At 39.1% G+C, this 22,527-nt stretch overlaps 1 protein-coding gene across 7 annotated transcripts in view; it reads left to right on the top strand.

Annotated features, from left to right (window-relative positions):
- The first annotated feature begins 8,497 nt into the window (after positions 1 to 8,497).
- STXBP5 (syntaxin binding protein 5) overlaps positions 8,498 to 22,527 on the top strand; it is a 141,368-nt gene continuing 127,338 nt past the window's right edge. For all 7 annotated transcript variants that reach the window (XM_066373060.1, XM_066373058.1, XM_066373055.1 and 4 more), the window contains exons 1-2: positions 8,498 to 8,795; positions 10,032 to 10,129. In XM_066373060.1, the coding sequence (XP_066229157.1) occupies positions 8,643 to 8,795; positions 10,032 to 10,129 (251 nt within the window). In that variant the 5' untranslated portion in view covers positions 8,498 to 8,642. The remainder of the gene's footprint in view (positions 8,796 to 10,031; positions 10,130 to 22,527) is intronic.

The following is a 22,527-nucleotide window of genomic DNA, read 5'->3' as shown; positions in this document are numbered from 1 at the left end:
AAAGGGACACAGCACTCCATGCTGGAGGGTGAATGAGAACGAACCTGATGTGAGAACCTCTACTTACCCAATTATGAAGCCACACCCCGACGTTACATCCTTAGTACGGTTATGAGGAAATCAAGGAAGGGAAGTTGTATTCGGGGCCTGCTGAACAAGACTGTCTTGGTGGAAATATTTGGGTCATGCTGGTCTGGATGAAACCTACTGGGAGTGCTCAGAGGTTTAGGGTGAATAATAGGAAATTGAGTGATTCCAGGGTCTTTGCTTCTCCTCTCTCCATGTTTCCCAAATCCAGGTGTTGCTTCCATAGAAGTCCATTCTCTGGGACAAGGTACCATGATGATGAGTACATACCCAATGGGAGAGTGTTGCTATGGAGAGTTTGAAATGAAATACAGTTATAATCCTTAGGAGAATAAAAGGATACACTTGGCATTAATTCTTGTCACTCCTTTTAGGGATTTTGTTTCCTTATCACTATATTGCCACCTTTTTAAGTGCCACAACCAGGATGTATCATATTTATATTTCCCACAACACCCAGCAAAGTACCTGTCACACAGTGGGCACAAAGCAAACGTGTGTGGAATGGAATGCTTAACATCACCCTGCGGGCAGACCAACAAAAGCACCAGGAGTCAGATTCTTGCTGCTCTTTTTGGAAACTGCACTAATCCTGCACTCTTCTTCTTTCTCTCCCTTTCTTGATAGGTTTTAGTCATTTTGTGTCTCCAACATCACAGTTATTACCTCTCTGGATATATTTATGAACCACGAAAAACTGGCACTGGACTACTAAAGTATACATGGTCACATTCTTCATCCCTCTCTGTGAAGAGTATTCTTTGTGCTTCTGAGAGATTCACCCCTACCCCTTTTCTTCTTATTAGCCGAGTGTCAGATAGAAGGGAGTAGATGGTATTACATAAGAAAGTAGATTAAGAAAATGTCTGGGAGATTTGAAGAGGGCGATTTGGAGAGAGTGATCATGGACTAGGTTTTCTAAGGAGAGATTGATGGAGGTTTTGGAAAAACTGCCATGAGGTGGGGAGAGTGGGGTGTGGGGATTTACAAATAGGTGAAGAAAAACTTGGGGAAGTGTTACTTTGCTAAGTGTTTTATTTTCCTTCAAATGTTATCTTAAGAAATCATTCAGAAAAGATCTAAATTGTTCTCCAAGGCTTTGAGAGCTAGGGTGTGTGTGTGTGTGTGTGTGTGTGTGTGTGTGTGTGTGTGTGTGTGTGATTGTGTTGAGAATAACAAGGCTCAGTTTTCTTTGGGGTAAACTCAATATTTTTGGCATTGTATTAACTAACATTTTGATTTACTAACATGTTAGTAAGTTAAGTAATAGAGATTTTATCATTAAAAATTGCATAGCAAAAGGAACTTAGTCTAAAACCAGGAAGAGTGCAGTGGGCATGGCAGGTAGAATTGAGACTGTGGGTGTGTGAAAACAGAATAGCAGAGTAACATAAAAAGAGCAGATGATGGCCCTGGTCAGCTGACTCAGTGGTAGAGCATTGGCCAGGCATGTGGATGTCCTCAGTTCAATTCCTGGTCAGGGCACACAGGAGAAGCAACCATCTACTTCTCCACTCCCTTCACCTCCCCCTTCTCTCTTTCTCTCTCTTTTTCCCTCCCACAGGCATGGCTCGATTGGTTCAAGCACATTGGTCCTGAGTGCTGAGGATGGCTCCATGGAGCTTCTGCCTCAGGTGCTAAAAATAGCTTGGTTGTGAGCATGGCCTCAGATGGGCAGGGCATCAGCCCCAGACAGGGATTACGGGGTGGATCTGGGTTAGGGTGTATGTGGGAATCTCTCTCTCTCTCCTTTCCTCTGCCTTGGGAAAGAAGAAAAAAAAAAAGAGCAGATGACTAGGCCAGAAGTTACCAAAAAATTGAAGATGTTTGACTGAGAACCAGAGGGAAGTAGATATTATAATTATAGGTTTATAAGTTGTTTTTGGACTAAGTATATAGTATATATTTGCTAAAAACACAGTTAAGGAATCCATTCTGACTTTAAAACTAAATATCTGGTCATCTTTTGACAAACTCCATCCTTGTATTGAGACTATGCTTACTGACTTTCTACCTAAAACCTCTGAGAGTTAATTAGTTTTCCTTGCAAGTTTTCACTATTAGGACTATTATCTTGGCTCTGATGGGTCCTGGAGAGAGGATTGCTCCCACTCTCTTTACCTTAAAGTTTCTGTTTTGATCCGTTTTGATTACTCAGGTAGTAATCTAGATTGACCAGCAAAAAAAAAAAGTTGGCATCCAAACGTTCTACAGCCAGATGACTTAGAGATGTGGCACAGCTCTGTGTTAAACCTCAGAGCCTGAGAGGGAAAGCAAGGTGTAGCATTAGTCAGCCGCGCCTGACACTATTCCACTGGTTCTCACGTCAAGCAACTCTCTCTGCATTAGTCAGCCGCGCCTGACACTATTCCACTGGGTTCCCCTGTCAAGCAACTCTCTCTGAGGGGAAAAAAGGAAGCATTCAGTTTTCTGTCAGCATGCTAGCACCTAGTAACTGATGTGTGTTTTAATTAAGAAAAAGAAAAAAGTGTGGTCTGGCAATTCCCTCAGAATCACACTCGGTATGCTTGACCTGCACTAAAGGAATACTTTTAGAAGTGTTATGATCTACAATTTATTCTCTCTTTTTTGGGGGGGCCTGGGTAGTTGATTGAGGAGGGGAAACGGGCAGGCAGAGTAGAAAGAAGCAGAGGGGCTAGGGGCTGAAACAAAATAGTAACTTTAACTGTTTTTTCAAAGCTTATTGAGTAACCACGGTATATTAATCGTGAGTACTTGAATAACATACAATAAAGTACAAACTTTGTCACTAGCTCTCAGTCCACAGATCAAATTATAAAGAGTTATTAAGATGAACTTTCACTAAACTTTAGCAAAATTCTCAGAATACTTAGAACAATATTTAATTCTAAAATAAAATACCCAAATTAAAAATACAGGGAACATTTTTTATTACCTCAAGTATTGTTCTCGTAGTAGAACTAGCATTTGAAATACAGGAGAATTCATTGAGAAACTCTTGATTGCCCAGTTTCTTAGTTTTAAGAATTTGACAATGTTTTTCTCTGACATCTCTCCCATTAATGCCTCATATTTTACATTTAAGTGTTCATTTGGTTCAGTTAGTTTTGTTTTGTACTTCTGGAATTTTCTCTTCACTTGAACTTACTGACCTTTGCCTAGACATTTTTGCATACAGTTTAATAATACTCTTAAAACAACATTAAACAGTGACAGATGTAATCTATGGAATCATGAAGGCTCACTAATATCTGCCTAATCTGTTTTTCTAGAAAGGCCATAGCTTGACAAAGAAGATCACGATGCAGTGGATCCTGCTTGTTCACAGACAAGGTGTGTTTACTTAGCTGATGATATTTGTCAAGTCCACTCAGGGACAAATGGTAACTGGAAATTATCCAGGAGTCATAAATGTGAAAAGTCAATTGCAACACCACCCTTCAAAGTGCTCACGCCAGAAACGGGGGCCTCAGCCTTCCCTCTTCTCCTTCTGTCAATTGTCCCATACTGTCAGCATATCCTTTTGGTTTTTTCATTAAAATATAATCCAGAATCTGATTCTTTCTCACCACAACAATTATTTTTAACCATTCCAGGCTAAACTACAAACGCCTTGCTATACTATTGTGCTAGCATCTTTATGTTGGGGGAGAATTGTGAGTAGAAGAAACATACAGCAATGAAAGAGGGCTACAAAATCTCTACATTTCTTTACATTCTGGGGCAGGCTGTGCCTCAATTTGTAAGAATATTTTATTGGAAGAGCCAGAAACCCATTCAAACTTGTTTACACAGAGAAGGAAAGAAAATGGAGCCAGTTTTTTTTTTGTTTTGTTTTGTTTTTACAAGGAATAAGAATTAGGAACTGGAGAGAAGAATGGAGACTCTACTCTTTATCTCCTTAGAGTCACTTTTTTGTCATTTGTGTCTGCTCCATTCTTCTGTGTCCCATCTCAGTGCTGACACTCTCTGCTTCAGTCCCAGCTCTACATGATTTCCTGGTTCAGACAAATTATCTTCTTTTTTTTTTTTCAGCGTTTCCTCATCAGCGGAGAATAATTTTTTAATTTTTTTTTAAATTTTATTTATTCACTTTAGAGAGGGGAGAGAGAGAGACAGAGAGAGGAGAGAGAGGGGGGAGGAGCTGGAAGCATCAACTCCCATATGTGCCTTGACCAGGCAAGCCCAGGGTTTCGAACCGGCGACCTCAGCATTTCCAGGTCGACGCTTTATCCACTGCGCCACCACAGGTCAAATTATCTTCTTGATAATTCAATTCCAAATTCCCAGAGGAAGATGATCTATCTCTTCTTGCCTTGACTTACTTCAGGTCTCTGCCTCCGATCCAAGCAGAACAGACCAGGACACATGGTCACTTTATTAAAACATGGTTGTCCAGGTTCACCATTTCAGCAGGACCGAAGAGACCCACTCTGCTGTAACTTACAAATAATTTAAATTCAATATTCTGTTAAATGGTGTAGGGAATCAATTTTTGTCATGTGTAGTTTTTTGAAGGACTCCATAAGCTGCAATTAATTATATATAAATGAATGCTGGCAAGTGAGATAGATTTGATCTACTTTCCAGAAAGTATTTTTTGTCAATAATATAATTTCTCACTAAAATTTATATTTTCAGTTTCTGTTTTATTCTTCTCAATCAGCTGCTCCAATGAGACCAATAACAGAGTCCTAGTTAGCCTAGTAGCCTTTAAATAAGATAATGAGGATTGGCAGATTTGGAAATGTTATGAATTTTCTGTCTTGGGTCTTTGGCCTTTCAATGCCAAATAATTTAATGAGCTGCCTTTCTTTTTGTATGTAGATTTTTTTTTTTTTTTTGCCTAGTAATTTTCATTTGTAGCAAATGAGTATTTTTTAGAGCTAAAGGTAATATAAATATCTATAATTTGTCAGTGGTATATATTTTCTCTCATCATATTTTGATCCATTCTTCAATAAACAGGTAAGGAAGAATTAATTACATTTGGGAGAATGTCACCTACCCAAAGGCAGAAGGGTATTGAGTTGCTTGGAATTGAGATACTGATTTAGTCATTAAACTGAACAAACAAAAAAGTAAATCTTTGTTGAGACATTATTATGGGTAAAACTACCTGCTATGTGCTCAATTTTAAAATGAATAATATAAATTATTAAATTTATTTTTTAAATTATTAAATTTTTAATAATTTTGTTCTAAACTTAAAATTTCTAATTAATTTTAATTTAAATTCTTAAATATTTTAATCTTAATTTAAAAATAAATTGGTCAATTGAAACTGACTTATAAGAAATGTTCATTTGAGGGTCTATTATTTTATCTTTGCTCTCATAAAAGTAGATATTTGGGGGCATTGTTATTTTTTTACCTAATAGATTTCTGTATATATTCTGGTCTTCCTGAGCTTGGAAAGGATGGATTAAAAGTTCACAAAGCTAAGTTACATTAGTGGACATACTCCATACCCATCTTAAATTTCACCTGTCCTTTATGGACCAAAGTTTTGAGAATGCCAGTATGAATTCATAATCTGATGTGAGAGATGAGGAATGGAAATCAAACCAGAAATTATAAAGCCAAAAATGAGAACTGGCTTAAATTGAAGATCTCTTGAAGTCCCTTTCACTTCAAGAATCCTGATAGCAGAATGAAAAAACTGACATTTTTAAAGTATCTACAGAGTGCTAACCAATGTAGTGCAAACTTTACATTTTTCCCCCAGTTTATTCTTACAAAACCCTAGGAAAAAGATAGTATTAATCTCGTTTTACACATAAGGAACCTATATTTTAGGGAAAGTAAGGAATTTGCCCAAGGTTGCACATATCACTGGAGCCTGAATTGAAATTCATGTCTGGCAGACAACAGAGGCCAGGATTTTTCCACTACACTACCACAAGGCCTCTCAGCAAGAAGCTGTCCCTTCTCCAAAGAGTTTTATAATCCAATGATGACAAATTACCCAACAGATTTATTTTCAACCTAGATGAAAAGGCGGATCATAAAACTCTGTGGGGGAAGTGATCTTCCTGTTTTGCAATTTCCCCCTATGGAGGCATTAGTATTTTTAAAAATACTATCTAGGTAATTCTGATTACCTTCCCATCTGCTCTTCTCCCTCCTCACCTGGCCAACTCTTTACTCATCTGGACTCAATCATGGTACATATCATCATGTCCAGGACTTCTCTGGACAGTTAATTACCCTCTTTAGTACTTCTCATGCATGATCCCATCAGTGAACTCATCACATTGTTCTACAATTACTTATTTATGTGAGGTTTCCCCTCCTTTTAGACTGTGGTGAGCTTCTTAAAAGCAAGAACTGCACTTTTTGCGCCTTCATTACCCAACACAAGGTCTCATACTCAACAAAATGTTTCAGAGCACTAAATTAGGAAACAAAAATTTCAGAACCATTTGAAATAGCTCTACAAAATCCTCCATTGCTTTGTTGTTCATTGAACACAGTGAATTAACTGAGTAATTCAATAAATATTGGGTCACAATACAATATTCCTAGGTTCCAAGTCTGAAACATCGTCCTTGGATGCGGAAGCCCTACAGAAAACTACATTTCCCGAAATCCCTGAGCCCCGTTGGTACTTGGTTTGCTGACTGTTGTTGAACGCCTGTCACATCAACCAATACTGTGACTAGAATTTCCCTGAACGGGGCAGGAGGCGGTCAATCATAAAGAAGAGGGCGGGCACTTCTAAACCGGGTCCAGAAAACCTAGAGTAGCTCTTCCGTGGCTCATCGTCGGACCCTCAGGGGCGAAAAGTCCTTCCTCCCAACCCCCACCTGGCGAATTAGAGTTAGTCTATGAGTTTCCATAATTCTTTACGTTTTCCTAATCTTCATTTTTTGCACATTCTTCCTAATCACCTTTGCTTTTGCCTCTGCTTCCCATTCACCTTTCCTTGTTGAACGCACTTTCTGGGACGGTACCTGCGGCTTGAATTTCTACCTTTTCAAACTTGAGCCAGGCATTTGTCTCCAAGCATCCAAGCAATATTGTGTCAGAGAAGCAGCGGAACGGTCTGAGAAGCTGCTGGTATTACTTAATGAATCATCAGCTTGAAAGGCGGATTGAAGGTTCTGAAATGAGTGACAGCGTGGTGTTTACTGGCACCCTCGCTCCTGCCCCTACCCACACCCATCCTAGCGCGCGGACTGAATCCAGGAGTGGCGTGTCACTGGTCGCGGCAGACACCCCGCCCTGGACGGTTCCCCTTCCGTAGCCTATTCCATTTTAGCAGCTACCCGCTTTGGCCACGCTTTAATCCTACCGACAGTTTGAGGAAAGAATTCACACACACACACACACACACACACACACACACACACCCCGGTTTGTCTCCTTTTTAGCACCTTTTCAAGTCTGTCATTCTTCGCCACAGACACATAGTCATTGTCAAGGCGCTCTTTTTCAAATACCAAATTCAAATCGATTCAAAACAAAGACTATCAATAAAGCAACAACAATAATAATGCAGCCAGCAGCCGGGAGTGTGCATCAGTTTTAAGGATGAGAGCATAAATCCCCGCTTTAAAGACCGAATTTGAAATAAAGGTTTCCTGCTGCTTGTTAGTCGTCAACATTTTTACTACCCCAGCTGCAGGAGCAGCAGCTGCATACTCTAGCAGGGCGATCGGGGTGGGAGAAATTTAGCCTTGGTCTGGGATTTTCGCAGAGGATAATTTAAGCCCCAGCTCCACTCCGGCGGAGGGGGGGCGGGGGGTTGCGGTGGGCGTGCGCATGCTCAGCAGCCCCGCTCCGCGGAGGCCCAGCTGCCGCCACCGCCGCGGCCGGCGCTGTAACCGCGGCGGCTGCTGCTGCTGCTCTGGGCGGGCGTTGGTGCCGTGTGCCGAGGCTAGAGGGAGCGGCCGGGCGGGAGTGCGGGCGGCGCCGGCGCCGGAGGAAGGCAGCCGGGGCTCGGAACGAGCGAGGGCGGGCCGGCCCGGCGGCGGACGAGCGAGGCGGAGAGCGCGGGGACCCAGCCCGGGCGCCGGGCGTGCGATGCCGAGCCGGCGGCAGCGCTGATCGGCGGCCGCGCACCGAGTGCCCGCGACCCCCCGGAGGAGCAGCAGCGGCCGGAGCGGGAGGAAGCGCCGAGGGACTGCGGGGCCGGGGCGGGCGAGGAGCGGCGGGGCCGCCCGCGGGCCATGGACGCGGCGGCGGCGGCGGCGGCGGGGGCGAGGGCGAGCCGGGGCGGCGGCGCGGCGCAGGGTCCGCCCGCGGCCAGGTGAGGCTGGGCGGCGCGGGCTCGGGCTCGGGGCGCCGCCGCCACTGCTGTGCCGCCGGGCCGCGGGGCGAGGCGGCGGCCCCGGAGGAAGAGGGGTCGCCGCCCGGGCTGCTGGTGGCCGCTGCTCGCGCGGCGTCGCAGCATTTCCTGTTTGGATTATCTTCTGCTTCTGCCCGGCTGCCTCCTTCCCCTCACACTCCCGCTCAGCCTCGCTCCTCCCTGGCCTCCGCCGGAGCTGCCCTCGGCCGGGGCTCGGTCCGCCCTCTCCGGGACACCCCTGGCCGCCCCTCCCGGGCCGCGGCGGCGCCCCGCCGGGACCATGAGGAAATTCAACATCAGGAAGGTGCTGGACGGCCTGACCGCCGGCTCGTCCTCGGCCTCGCAGCAGCAGCAGCCGCAGCAGCACCCGCCTGGGAACCGGGAGCCCGAGATCCAGGAAACGCTCCAGTCCGAGCACTTTCAGCTCTGCAAGGTGAACGGAGCGTGCAGCCCGCGAAACGGGGGGTCCTCTTATGGGGGGCAGGTCGCGCTTCACGGGGAGTCCCAGGGAATGGGGTGCCGGTCCTAATCAGACCGCGAATAAAGGGCTCGCTCCTCTACAGACCTCTGCTTGCTGGGTTATTTTGAGATTGACATCATCTTACACCTTTTCGTTGATTTCCACCACCCCCCTTTGCACATGCGGCGATTATTCAGGGTTGCTTCCATTGTACTCTGATCTTTAATTCGTAATTTTAATGAATAATCTTACAGCTTTTATATTCAAGCATTTTAATGTAATTCACCAACTCCGAAGTTTCCCTTGGATACAGTGTCTAATGAATGTTGTTTATCAAAGAGCCAAACCTGTTCCACGAGATATTTGCTCATCACTTTTACCAGAAGGTGGTAGGAGGGGTTAAAATATGAAATCACAGGGTCCTCTTAGGTTTGTTAAAAAGTTAGAACAGTGATTTTTGCCGATTAATGGCACAGTTGCCACAGCGGTCTGTAATTCAGAAAGAATGATGCAGCGAATTAATTCAGCTGCTCAGTGAGAAGTACAAACTTGCCTTGGTATTAATACCTGTCTTCCTCGTAAATACCGTGCTTCTAAAAGTGGTTAGGTACTTTTTTTGTGTGTGCTGATGCCCTAAAATGATCAAGAATTTAGTAGCGAAATGCAAAAATACGTGAGAATGAGAACGTATTCTCATTCGTTACAGTTGCAAAATGTAGCGATAGATGTTAGAGAATTGCTTTACTGAATCCTTGACTAGCTTATATGACAGCTTTTCCTTAGAAGTTCTTGCATTAGCATCCAAATAAACTAATGAAGTGATCACACTTGAAATAAAACATGCATTGCATTTTTAAACGAATTTACAGAATTTTTGACCACTGTGAACTTTAGTAGTTTGGTCTCAGACACTATTAATAGGAATCATTTTCTTTCTTTCTTTTTTTTTTTTTGGTATAGAATGCCTGTATTATGGAAAAGCAGAAATTAAAGTGTAGTACTGGAATAGATTTTGTTTGTTTCAGGTTCTATGTGAGTAAGTTTTTTTAATGTCGATTTCATAGTTTGTTTTTTTAAAGCTGTAAGTACCTGCATTTGTGTTTTGCATCAATTATAACTGGTTCTAGATTCTAATGCCGTTATTGACTCTTCTGTTTTTAAATTTTGCTTGCTGCCTTGGTTGGTGTGATGTCACTTGCCCATCCCTAGACTGTTCGCCATGGATTTCCCTACCAACCCTCAGCCCTGGCCTTTGATCCTGTCCAGAAGATCCTGGCAGTAGGAACTCAGACTGGTGCTTTAAGGCTGTATCCTTTCATTTAATTTTACTTTTTAAACTTTTACTGTATTCTCCCCAGTTGTGCTGTGTTGCTGATTTGTTGTATTTAATTCCAAGGGGATGATCTGGTCAATATTATGTGAAATCACGTGGTGTTGGCTTTTCTCTAGATTATATATATGTTCGGGTTGTATGTTGCTATTATTTTTCTCATCTCTCAGTTTATAGTAGCTAAACATTTATCTATCTATATAGAATTCTAAACTTTTACTATCCAAGGAGCTAGAAGTTTCTAAGGGGACATGTATCTGCTTATACTGGTAGTCAGTTGAATGGAACACTATTAAGGACCTGGTTAAAGACAGTAGTAGCACAGAGTATGTTTTAATTGTTTTTTTAAAAGTATTGTATTTTGTGGGTATTGAATTTATGACCTGTTATCTAATATATTAGAGGCTGAATTTCAGTTTGGCTTTTTTCTAGCTTGTCCATTTAGAAAAATCATTAGAAGACAAATGTCTTAATTTTATATAACTCTTTGGGAAAGGTTGCTATTTCTGTAAGCATTTTCTTAGCATAATGCAAATAGATAAGTGTACTCTTAGATGTTTTCCTTTTGTAGTCTGTATTTGTTATGTATTTGCAAATACTTAGGTTAGTATTTTGAAATATTAGTGTACAGAATTCTTTTTCCTGGATATGTATGGCCTATAGAAGTTTGGTCATAGCATACTTCTAAATACCTACTCTGTGTGTAAGATAATTTCTTTAAGTCTGAGCAATGCAGGATACCTCTTATTTTCACTTTTAAACTGTTTAACTTAAAGTAAAATTCTGTTGTTTTTTTTCTATGACAATAAACCAGCTTAACCTAAACACCCTTATTGTTAAACTTAAATATAAGATTTTTTTTAATGCTGTGTTCGGTTATCTTGCTTCCTACATATTACTGAAGTAATATGTTCGTAGTATAGAAAAAATATCACTAAACATCACTATTGTCAAAAACAAATAACTGGAGGGTGATTTACCCCCTCATATCTGGCTCCTGATAAAGGGAAGGGAAACCTGTATTTGAGTTAAACACATACCTTGCTTTTTTTCCTTATAAGTTTTATAATCTTCATTTTAGTGAAGTATTGCATATGGTATCAGGATAACCTTAAGTTTCATTTGATATTAGTGTGCAATCTTCAGAATGATCATAAAATTTTTTTCCGATGGGTCATTGAACTCTGGTACTAAGTGAAGTCTGCCATTCATTAACAGTATCAGTAATGTACTCAGACCTATTAAAGTGGTGAAATCTGACCAATCAAGATCTGAGTCTGTCAACTTCTAAATTGTTTGTCTAAAGGACTCTTGCCCAAATATCTAGGTAGTTTAGACTAAAGTATTTTAGGCTTCAGTTCAGCGAGTTTTATTCCTAAACCCAATGACTGGTACCTTCTAGTTAGGGTTCCTATGTGCAGACTTGTGAAAATGGAAATAAAGTTAATTTTTGTCAGTGTGGGTGCCAGGTGTTCAAACTCTTGTAGTGACAAGAGTAGTGTGTTGTTGGAGCTTGGTGGACTCTTTGGAACTGAAAGCAGAGTTTTTTGTTGTTCCCAGCAAAAGAATATCATCACTAGACTAAACAAAAGAAGTTGAATTAAATCAGTTATTTTAAGATTAATTTGCTTTTCTTTTAAAGGGGCTGAAGTTTTACTATTTTCCCAAGCAGTCTCATTTTCTCATGGTAAATAACTTTTTTTTTCTTTTGACAGCCAATCTGCCCCTTTTGTAATTTAGTATAATTAAAAGTGAGTACCATCAGCAAGGCTGATTTTCTAAAACCAAGTGTTTTTCTTAGACAAGACTTTTACCCCTAATGCATTTGAGTAATTAGCTTAGCAGATTGACACAGGGAAGAGTAAAAATGTTAGGCTTAATGCTAATTGCCAAATGAAGCAAGGATCAAGTGGCCAAAAGCATTACTTGTATATGACTTTTGCTTATACATCTTTTTTTAAATAGTTAAATACTCTATAAGTTTAAGTAAATCTGTAGTTATAGTTTACCGTTAAACTCTAAATTTTTTTTTAGGGCTTGTCTTACTGTATTTTGAATGAAGTCTGGAAAACTATTTCCTGAATCTATTTCTGTTTCCCTTTTTTTGAGATTTCTATGAACGTTCCAGAGAGGTAAATTGGTTTGTCTGCCAGTAACACCATCTAGTCATTCCTTCTGTCAAAGTAGCAGATCAGCTTATGAGCTTTATTTAATACGGCTTTGACTTACTGAAAGTGACTGACCTTTTTATTTTTATCTAATTTCGACATATGTGATTTAAGATAATTTATTTTCTCTGTTCTTTATTTTCAAAAATAGACAACTAAAATTTTAGTTTCTAATTTCACAGCTCCACATTTGATATAATATGCAGACTTACTACAAATCAATTATGTTGCCCCTGCTCTTTTATATTTTTCTCTATTGAAATTGTTTTTTTTTAGTCATACCTTTATTTTCTTTTCATATTAGAAACATGTAGCCTGTACTATATATGTCTTAAAAGGTATCTTTAGAGCAGAAGTACTTCTAAGTAAAGTCTTTTCTTCCCTTTAATTGTGGAGCAGAAGGTAAGAGATGTATTCAGAAGTAAAATCGGGCTACTGGAATTTGAAATGCATATCTGATTTGACAAATAGAAGGTCTTCCTAGATGTTGGGGGACTAAGCTATATTAATCTACTTTGAAGTTAAAAAAGCACATGAAGAAAGCTACATCTGATAACTCTTATTTGTAGACAAGAATTAATGAAGATCTGAATCCTTAAATAATATCTAAATAATAATGAGACAAAATAAGTTTAACATATCTGCTGCATTAGTGTATAGCTAATGTCTGATGATGTCAATTATAAACATACTTTATGTTTATCTTTCTTGGCTTCTGGAGAGAATATGAGGTTGGAATGTACTTACTGATAGGAAGAAGGAAAGCATATTTTATATAATAATTAATATAGTAATGATTATGACTTATTTTAATTCTCTTTTTGCCATGTAGAAATAGGTACAATTTAGTTTTAAGAATAATATAGGGAATAAAACTATTGGAACAACAGGGAATATAGTCAATATTATAATAACTATGTATGGTGTCAGATGGGGAGCTAGACTTACTGGGGTGATCACTTAGTGAGTCATGTAAATATCTCATCACAATATTGTACGCTTGAAACTAATATAATACGTCAACTGTCATTTAAAATTTTTTTAAGTTTAAACTATTTGGATAAAATAACCTTTTTTTTTTTTTGATAAAATAATCTTAATTCTCTATTCCCCTATGGATAAGTAAAAAGGAGGAAAAAGTTCTAACTGCAGAACAAAAGTGGTTCTAGTATTTTGCCTTGGAATTCATTTAACAAGCATTTATTAAGTGTTAACATTAGATTACAAATTGTGGCCTGAATTCTGGTTCTTGGCTTGTCATTAAAGAATTGTGTGTTCTTGAATTAGGTTTTTCTTTTTCTTTGCTTTTTTTTCCCACTTTTAAAATGAAGATGCTGTATTAGATAATTTCTTTAAGACACAATTCTGTGATTCCAAGTAACTATATTATACTGGTCTATGTGAGTATTCAAAAGAAATGAAAATGTGATTTTTACTTTCAAAAATTTCTCAGTCCTATCTAAAGGACTATAACTAAATATATATATATTAGTGTATAGCTAATGACTGATGATGTCATTTATAAACATACTTTATGTTTATCTTTCTTGGCTTCTGGAGAGAATATGAGGTTGGAATGTCCTTACTGATAGGAAGAAGGAAAGCATATTTTATCTAATAATTAATATAGTAATGATATGACTTATTTTAATTCTCTTTTTGAGTATATATATATATATATATATAATTGAAATTAAAGAATCATTTAAGGGTCTATTGACATTGCACAAAGTTAGATGATAGGTAAATTCATTGCATCTGATGACATTTCTACCCAGTAGTAGATAGGATCCTGAATAGCAGAGAAGAGGGGGTAGGAAGATTATTCTGGGCAAACAGTGTGGGCAAAAGTAGAAAAAAAGGGAGTTATCGTGGTAATTTAGAGGAGGACTCGAGACTTCTCGGAATAGTGACCCTAATTGAGTTGGGGGGGGGGGGCAAGGAGGCAGCTGGTGGAGAACCTTGAATGTTCTTCTGCATTATCTTGAGTGTTATACAGGAGGAATCATTGTAGTTACATAAGGAGAGGCTGACAGGAAGACAGTGTGGTTTTTAGGATGATTAATGGGGTGGTGGTGTCATGGAGGAAAAGAACAGACTAAGAGAAACTTCAGATGTAACTAATCACCTATGTAGATAGTAAAAGGGATACAAAACAGGGTTAGTAGAATGGGAACTGTAGAGGGACTTCATGACTCAACATCTTGGAGTAACTAAAGATGATAAAGTTTTACAAATATACTAAGGGAATTACAAAGCAGAAATGGAAAACTTGGTAAAGAGGGTGGCAGAGTAATGTTTGCAATTATGTCATCCTTTTGTCATATTGCCATTTTGAGAAGGCAGTCTAGACTACTTATTCTACCATGAAAATTTCATAAGCTTTCATGTTTGATTCCTTTTAGGTGGGCCTTGGAGTTTTCCTTGGTTTTGTTAGTGAATTGAACCTAGTTTAAAGCCACTATTAGCTATTTGGCTGTGTCCATTCACCCTCAGTTGGTGTCTCAATAGTGGTAGCATTTGGGGCTGGATTATTTTGTGGGTTTGTCCAGCACATTGCAGGCTATGTAATGTCCCTTACTCCCACCTACTGAATGTCATTGTGGCAACCCAAACTTGCCCACAGATTTCCAGGAGCTCCCGGTGAAGAACCATTGTGCTTAGGCCAAGTTCTTCGCCAGTTAAAAAGGAGTAATAACCCTACCTAGCTCATGAAGTTATTAGCATCAGGATTAAATGCAATAATGGGTGTGGGTAGCTTTTAAGACCATGTAAGGACAGTTTTGGTGAATATTCAATATATGATATTGTTACTGAGATTTTCTCTTAATTTTCAGGTCCTTCATTTATTTCAGCAAATAATTTCTGAGAGGCACTGTGTAGGAAGGCCTTAACTTCATTTATTTTTGTAATTGATGTCATCTTTGAGTAAAAGGTCTTTTTTCTTAAAGTATGTCTTAAAATGGTTGTGTTATTCTCAATCACAAGTTTGTAAAATTTCTATTTAGATGTAATAAAGTCATGTATGTGAAAGTTTGTAGTAGATGATAAATAAATGGAATGCTTAATGGTTTTGCACTTATAGCATTATGGTATTTGAATTCTTATTAATTTTATTTTAGAAGACAATTAAAATATTGGAAAAATATTTGGAAATACGATTTTTGTTGTTAAAAATAAAACAATTAGCTTAGCCAAATTTTTATCTGGTCTTTTTCTCTTGCATTTTTGTTGTTCAGAAAAGAATTCTAGTCATTTGGAATTTTAGCTGTAGAGGTCAACAAGGACTTTGCAATACTTTTATTCTCAACTTTTAGCTTGTCATTGAAGAGGACTTTGTACCAAAGGAAGAAGGAGTACTGTGTCAACTCTAGGTTGTGGGTCTCAGCCTGCATTACTGCAGCAGGAGGGATAGGCACATGTACTGTAGAAACCACCAGAAATGATGTCTGCATGGAAGCAGTTACTTTGCAATGAGTTTCTTGTGGAGGGAAACAGTATATAATAGAATCTGAATGGAATCGAAAAGGGATATCTTAATTATTAGGCAATCAAGTCTGCTTGATATGCCTTTCTGCTTTAAGTAAGATTGAGTGTTTATTTCTGCTTGGTATTATCATTGTTTTTCAGTATAATTTGCTTTTAAAATTATATAACCTGACATTGCCATCCTGAAGGAAAAGGTGAAGGGATTTTGGAAGAATTACTTGGACATTAGATGATTTGTGTTGAGTCTTCATTTTAATTTTGGATAAGCCAACCAAAATCTCTGGGCTTTTGTTTCCTTTCCTATAAAATGAGGAAATCGGGATGAGAGATTTTCAGGAATTCTAACAACTCTAGAATGTAGAATTTCTTTCTTTTTAAAAGGAATTCGGGAGTGCTGTGGACCATCTCTGTCTAAGTGGTCTTTTGATTGGTGGTTCTGAATACCTGTTAAAGAGGATGAAGTAGTGGACTCCTTCCCACTCGGGGTTCCTTTACTTTGTATCCATTGACTGCATTCATAATCTAAGGCAGTAGATGCACAAGTGTAAACCTTTGGTTACAAAAGGGAGCAGGAAAAAGTGTGTGAGACATGTTTTTTTGTTCTAACAGCAGCTCCCATTGAATACTAAGATGGTGGGTTGCATTTTCTTTTTCGTTAGTCCCCACGTATCCATGGGGGATATGTTCCAAGACCCCCAGTGGATATCTGAATCTGTAGATAAGACCAGACTCTATCTACTGTGGTTTTTGTTACCCATATGTACCTATGATAAAGTTGAATTTATTAATTAGGTAGTGTAAGAGATTAACAATAACTAATAATAAAATACTGCAATTAAAACACTATACTATAATAAAAGTTATGTGAATGTGGTCTCTCAGAATACCTGATTGTACTATACTCACCCTCATTTTATGATTATGTGAGAAGGTACAGTGCCTATGTGATGAGATAACGTGAATGATGTAGGCATTGTGACCTAACGTTAGGTGCAAGATTTTATCACGCTCCTTTGAACAGTGCAGTATGTATGTATCTATGTATGTATAAATGTTATTTATTCAGTTCTAGAGGGCAGGGAGGAGCAGAAAGTATTAACTCCCATATGCGCCTTGACCGGGCAAACCTGGGGTTTTGAATTGGTGACCTTAGCGTTCCAGGTCAATGCTTTATCCACTACACCACCACAGGTCAGGCAACAGTGCACTATTTAAAATGAATTGTTTGTTCCTAGAATTTTCCATGTAATATTTTTAGTTCACAGTTGACTGTGGGTACATGAAACCGTGGAAAGTGAAGCCACGGATAAGGGTGTACTCCTGCTTATCAGATATGGTTACATAATGGCAGGAGATTTGGGGCATTTAAAAATACTATTAATAAAGTTTACTTTCTTGAGTGTTAATGGTTAGGATGTCAGATTAAAATGCAGCTACTTAAAAATAATACTGGGTTCTTAATCACATGATTTTACTAATTTTTATATAAGATTTTAAGTAAAGACTATCTGCCTTGAATTGCTGGTATGTAATTTGAGTGCTAAATTTGGTAATTGTTTAGTAACTTGGAGTAGTAATAACTGACAGTGTACATGTAATTGGACTATAAGGGTTAAGTATCACTAAAAAAAAAGATAAAGGCAAATAAAGACAATGAAAGCTTAATTTCAAGCATTAGAAGTGACACATTATTTAGAAGAAGAAAATGAGTAACTTTGAGTGTCTGTATTGATTTGTTTTATAAGGCTTAAATGAGAATTTTCTTTTCTGATTTGGCATGTTATTATTATCAGAAGGTATACTCTGATGTATTTTGAGATTATAGATTAATGACATGTTTTTGGTTTGACCTAAACAGATGTCCATCTGTTTAGGAATATAACAGAATGACCTAGAGAAGAGACTGTTTTATTATGTACTACCTTATATATTTGAATACTTTTTATTAAAATAGGTTGTAAACATAATCTAGTACTACAAAACTTTTTGGGAAGTAAAACAAAGCGATTGTTGACTTGATTTTTATGAAATAAACAAAGGGTTTATAAAACTGAAAACATAAAAGCCTATTCCTTAGGCCCTGGCCAGTTGGCTCAGTGGTAGAGCATCAGCCTGGTGTGTGGAAGTCCTGGGTTCGATTCCTGGCCAGGGCACACAGGAGAAGCGCCCATCTGCTTCTCCACCCTCCCCATCTCCTGTCTCTCTGTCTCTCTCTCTTCCCCTCCCACAGCCAAGGCTCCATTGGAGCTAAGTTGGCCCGGGTGCTGAGGATGGCTCCATGACCTCTGCCTTAGGTGCTAGAATGGCTCTGGTTGCAACAGAGCAATGGCCTAGATGGGCAGAGCATCGCCCCAGTGGGCAGGCCAGGTGGATCTTGGTGGGGTGCATGCATGAGTCTGTCTCTCTGCTTCCTTGCTTCTCACTTCAGAAAAATACAAAACAAACAAACAAACAAAAAAACCTATTCCTTAAAAGGTACTTGATATACCGTATTTCCCCATGTATAAGACGCTCCCATGTATAAGACACACCTTAATTTTGGGGCTCAAAATTTGAAAAATAAAATATTACATAAAGTTATTGAACTCATTTTATTCATCATAAAATTCATACAACTCCTCTGGCCCTGGCTGGTTGGCTCAGTGGTAGAGCGTCGGCCTGGCGTGCAGAAGTCCCGGGTTTGATTCCCGGCCAGGGCACACAGGAGAAGCGCCCATCTGCTTCTCCACCCCTCCCCCTCTCCTTCCTCTCTGTCTCTCTCTTCCTCTCCCGCAGCCGAGGCTCCACTGGAGCAAAGATGGCCCAGGCGCTGGGGATGGCTCCTCGGCCTCTGCCCCAGACGCTAGAGTGGCTCTGGTCGCAACAGAGCGACGCCCCGGAGGGGCAGAGCATCGCCCCCTGGTGGGCAGAGCATCGCCCCCTGGTGGGCATGCCGGTGGATCCTGGTCGGGCGCATGCGGGAGTCTGTCTGACTGTCGTCTCTCCCCATTTCCGGCTTCAGAAAAATACAAAAAAAAAAAAAAATTTAAAAAAAAATTTATACAACTCCTCATCTGTGTGAAAAAGCCGGAAATGCAAGTAAAAAAATCTACAACCACTGTCTAAGATACACCCAGTTTTTAGACCTCAAATTTTTCCAAAAAATATGCATCTTATACATGGGGAAATGTGGTATCTTTTCCCCTTAGTCACACGTGAAGCAAATCATTCTAAGGAGAAGAAATACTATCTTCCTATTTAATTACTCAGACTTCTTCCTATGAAGATGTTCAGGCTTGTTTATAGTTAGCTTCCAGGCGTCCCCAAACTACGGCCCGCGGGCTGCAATGCGGCCCCCTGAGGCCATTTATCCAGCCCCCACTGCACTTCTGGAAGGGTCACCTCTTTCATTGGTGGTCAGTGAGAGGACCACTGTATTTGGCAGCCCTCCAATGGTCTGAGGGACAGTGAACTGGCCCCCTGTGTTTGCAACAATAAAGTAAGTTTTCTTTATATGTCAGTATTATAATTTTCAACATTTTTGAAGAATTTAATATTTAGAAGTCATCTACTTTTGTTTTAATCTCATTTTCATGTGTTTCATTTTAAAGAAATTTTGGATAACAGTCTATTTACTATGTAGCTTTTATCTTTTCTTTTTGCGCTGTGAATGGAAGGTCGACTGTGGGGAGGTAAGGGAAAGAATTGTTGACACAGTTGACTCCTCACTACTCAGTGTCCCACAATGGGCCATGTCTTTAGCAATTTTTTTAAGTCTAGGATACACTTTTCCTCATTGAAATAATTCCTTAAATCCCAGTGCCTTTGTCTTTGTGATGCATTTTTGTTTTAATTCCATCCCTACTTCTACCCTGGTAGCCATGTATTTCTTAATTCAGTATTTACTATCTATTACCATTCTTTATAAATACTATCAAATAAATATTAAATATCTAAAATTAGATCTTTTAGAAGTTATAACTATAATACTGAGTGGTATCGTCTTTTAAGATGAACTGTTCGAAACATAGCATATGAGAAAATGCAGTGGGGTCCAAAGCAATGCAGATCAGAATCAAGCAGTATCCTCTGCCTTATCCAGAGTATAGAAGCCGTACAGCATATAATTATAAAATCAAAACAAGGAACGTCCAGTTTGCTAAACCCTGCTTTAGTTTATTAGGCTGCCTTGCTTCTAAGTTGTGTGTGGAGAGGAATGTTGGGAAAGAAATGATTACTGATGTTTTTATATAGTTTCATAGATTACACTTACACATCAGTTTAAATTGGACTTTTAGTTATAAATATAAATAGAAAAATATTTTAAGAAAGAATAAGTAATTTTTAATGATACATAGTACCACTGTATACCAAGTAAAATTATCATTAAGTGTTTTATTTATTCTGTGAAGAGGCATTATTTTTCTTATGAATTCTAATTAGTGTGATTATAAAGTTGCATAGTTAGGTATTCTTTGGGGACAGTTCAGTGATCACTTCTTCTAAGGAAGTATTTAGCTTGCTGAGACTTTTATTTTCTAATTTTAATTAAAAATATACAGGGGTCCTTGTGTTATGACACAGTTCTGTGTCTTTGACAGTGATGTAACCCCAGTTTTGGTGTGAGTCAAAATTCACCCCAGCCTGTCACTTATCCTATATCCTATATTTGTAAAAATCATAGTCTAGAACATAAAAACATTACTAAGCCACAGAAAAAGGCAAAGGACAGAAATACTCTGTACTGTACTTGTTACTGCGTATTCTTCACCATGTGCAACCAAACTAGTTCATCCACGTTGTCCATAAGTACGAAGCTAACAGCATAAGCTGAAACACTCACGCCTCAATTTTTTTAAAAAGTTGTTATGGGCCCTGGCCAGTTGGCTCAGCGGTAGAGCATCAGCCTGGTGTGGGAAAGTCCTGGGTTCAGTTCCCGGTCAGGGCACATAGGACAAGTGACCACTTTCTTCTACGCTTCTCCCCCTCCCCTTTCTCTCTCTCCTTCTCTCCCTCTCTCCTTCTCTCCCTTTCTCCTTCTCTACCTCTCTACCTCTCTTCTTCTCTCTCTCTATCCCACTCTCCCTCTCTCCTTCCCTCCCACAGCCATGGCTTAAATGGTTCTAACAATTTGGCCCTGGGTGCTGAGGATGGTTCCATGGCCACTCCTGAGGCATTGAAATAGCTCACTTGCTGCGCAGTGGAACAGTGGCCCCAGATGGGCAGAGCATCGTCCTGTGAAGAGCTTGCCTGATGGATACCGGTCAGGGAGCATGTGGGAGTCTGTCTCTCTGTCTCTCTGCCTCCCCACCTCTTAATAAAAAAACAAGTTTTTATGGGAGTTAGTGTTGTAAACTTGAAATGTCATATGTTGAGACTGTTGTAACCCAAGGTCCCCCTGTATTTTGACTGTGGAGGTCGGGGAGGGGGGGCTATGGGGGAAGAGGGTAGGAAGAGACTGCATGGGGCATGGGAGCACGAGGTGGTGTGTAGAGGGTGTTATATTGAGTGGGACGATTGAAACCATGTCAACACAATAAGTAAATAATAGAAAAAAATATTTCTATTTGTATATTTTTCTAATATTTTCATTAATACTACATAGAGATATATTGATAATTCAATCTTTAAAAGTAAGCATTTTACCAAATACTGTAATTTCTTAGATGTCTGCAAATGTTGATAAAAAGAATTTATTTTTATTTGTGGAAGAAAATCTGAAAATGAAATGTAGTTTTAAAAAACTTATCAAGCGACCTGTGGTGGTGCAGCGGATAAAGCGTCGACCTGGAATGCTGAGGTCACCGGTTCGAAACCCTGCACTTGTCTGGTCAAGGCACATATGGGAGTTGATGCTTCCTGCTCCTCCCTCTTCTCTCTCTCTCTCTCTCACACTCTCCTCTCTAAAAAATGAGTAAATTAAAAAAAAAAAAAAAAAAAAAAAAACTTATCAAGCTCCTTGAAACAAATTTAGATGCATGATTACCTTCTTTAGAGTCAGATGTACTTTATTTCCCCTTTGGAAAGAATGCACATGGTACTTTAATTGGAAATTAAAATTGTACCTACTTTAAAAATCTTTTTATAGTAGCTTACTTTTTGCATCATTCCAGTAGCAGTTTAGGTAAAATTTTATTTAGTCAGTAAGGCTAATTTCTCCAACTGGTGTTAGTCCTTTTGGAAGTTATATTAGACAAATAATTAAAAGATGGCATGCTGAGAATATCTCTATTTATTGGTGCTATGATTTAAAAATAAGCATTAATCTGCAATAGTTTAAAATATAAAATTTTTTAATCTAATAATAGCTAATATTTTGGGCTTTGCAATCATCTTCTCATGAAAATTAAGGTTTGCTTCAAAACATGTTATTTGCAAAACAAATAGTCTTAGGAATTTTATGGTAGTGTTAAATACCAAGGATTTGTTTTTTAAATTAGGGACTTTTTTATACTAGTTTTTGCTCGTGTTTTCTTTTCAGCAAATACATACTATCTAAAACTTTGACACTTTTCCCAGAGAGGTTATTGGTTGAGGAGTGATAAATCTTACCCTTTCTTGGAAGTACATAATCTTTCCTTGTCATAGCAGTCCCCCTGTTTTTTCACAGCAATACTCTGCCAAAGGTGATCATAAATCTAGTGGCATCGCTATTGCAGGACTTCCTGCTAAGTCTCTTTCCTTTTGTGTATTTCCCTTTCTGTCTGTTGAAAAAAGAGAAAAAGTGTTGAGATAGACT

Source organism: Saccopteryx leptura, chromosome 3, assembly GCF_036850995.1.
Source record: "Saccopteryx leptura isolate mSacLep1 chromosome 3, mSacLep1_pri_phased_curated, whole genome shotgun sequence".
NCBI lineage: Eukaryota > Metazoa > Chordata > Mammalia > Chiroptera > Emballonuridae > Saccopteryx > Saccopteryx leptura.
Note: the sequence above shows the minus strand (reverse complement) of the source record. Positions and strands in the feature narration are given on the sequence as shown.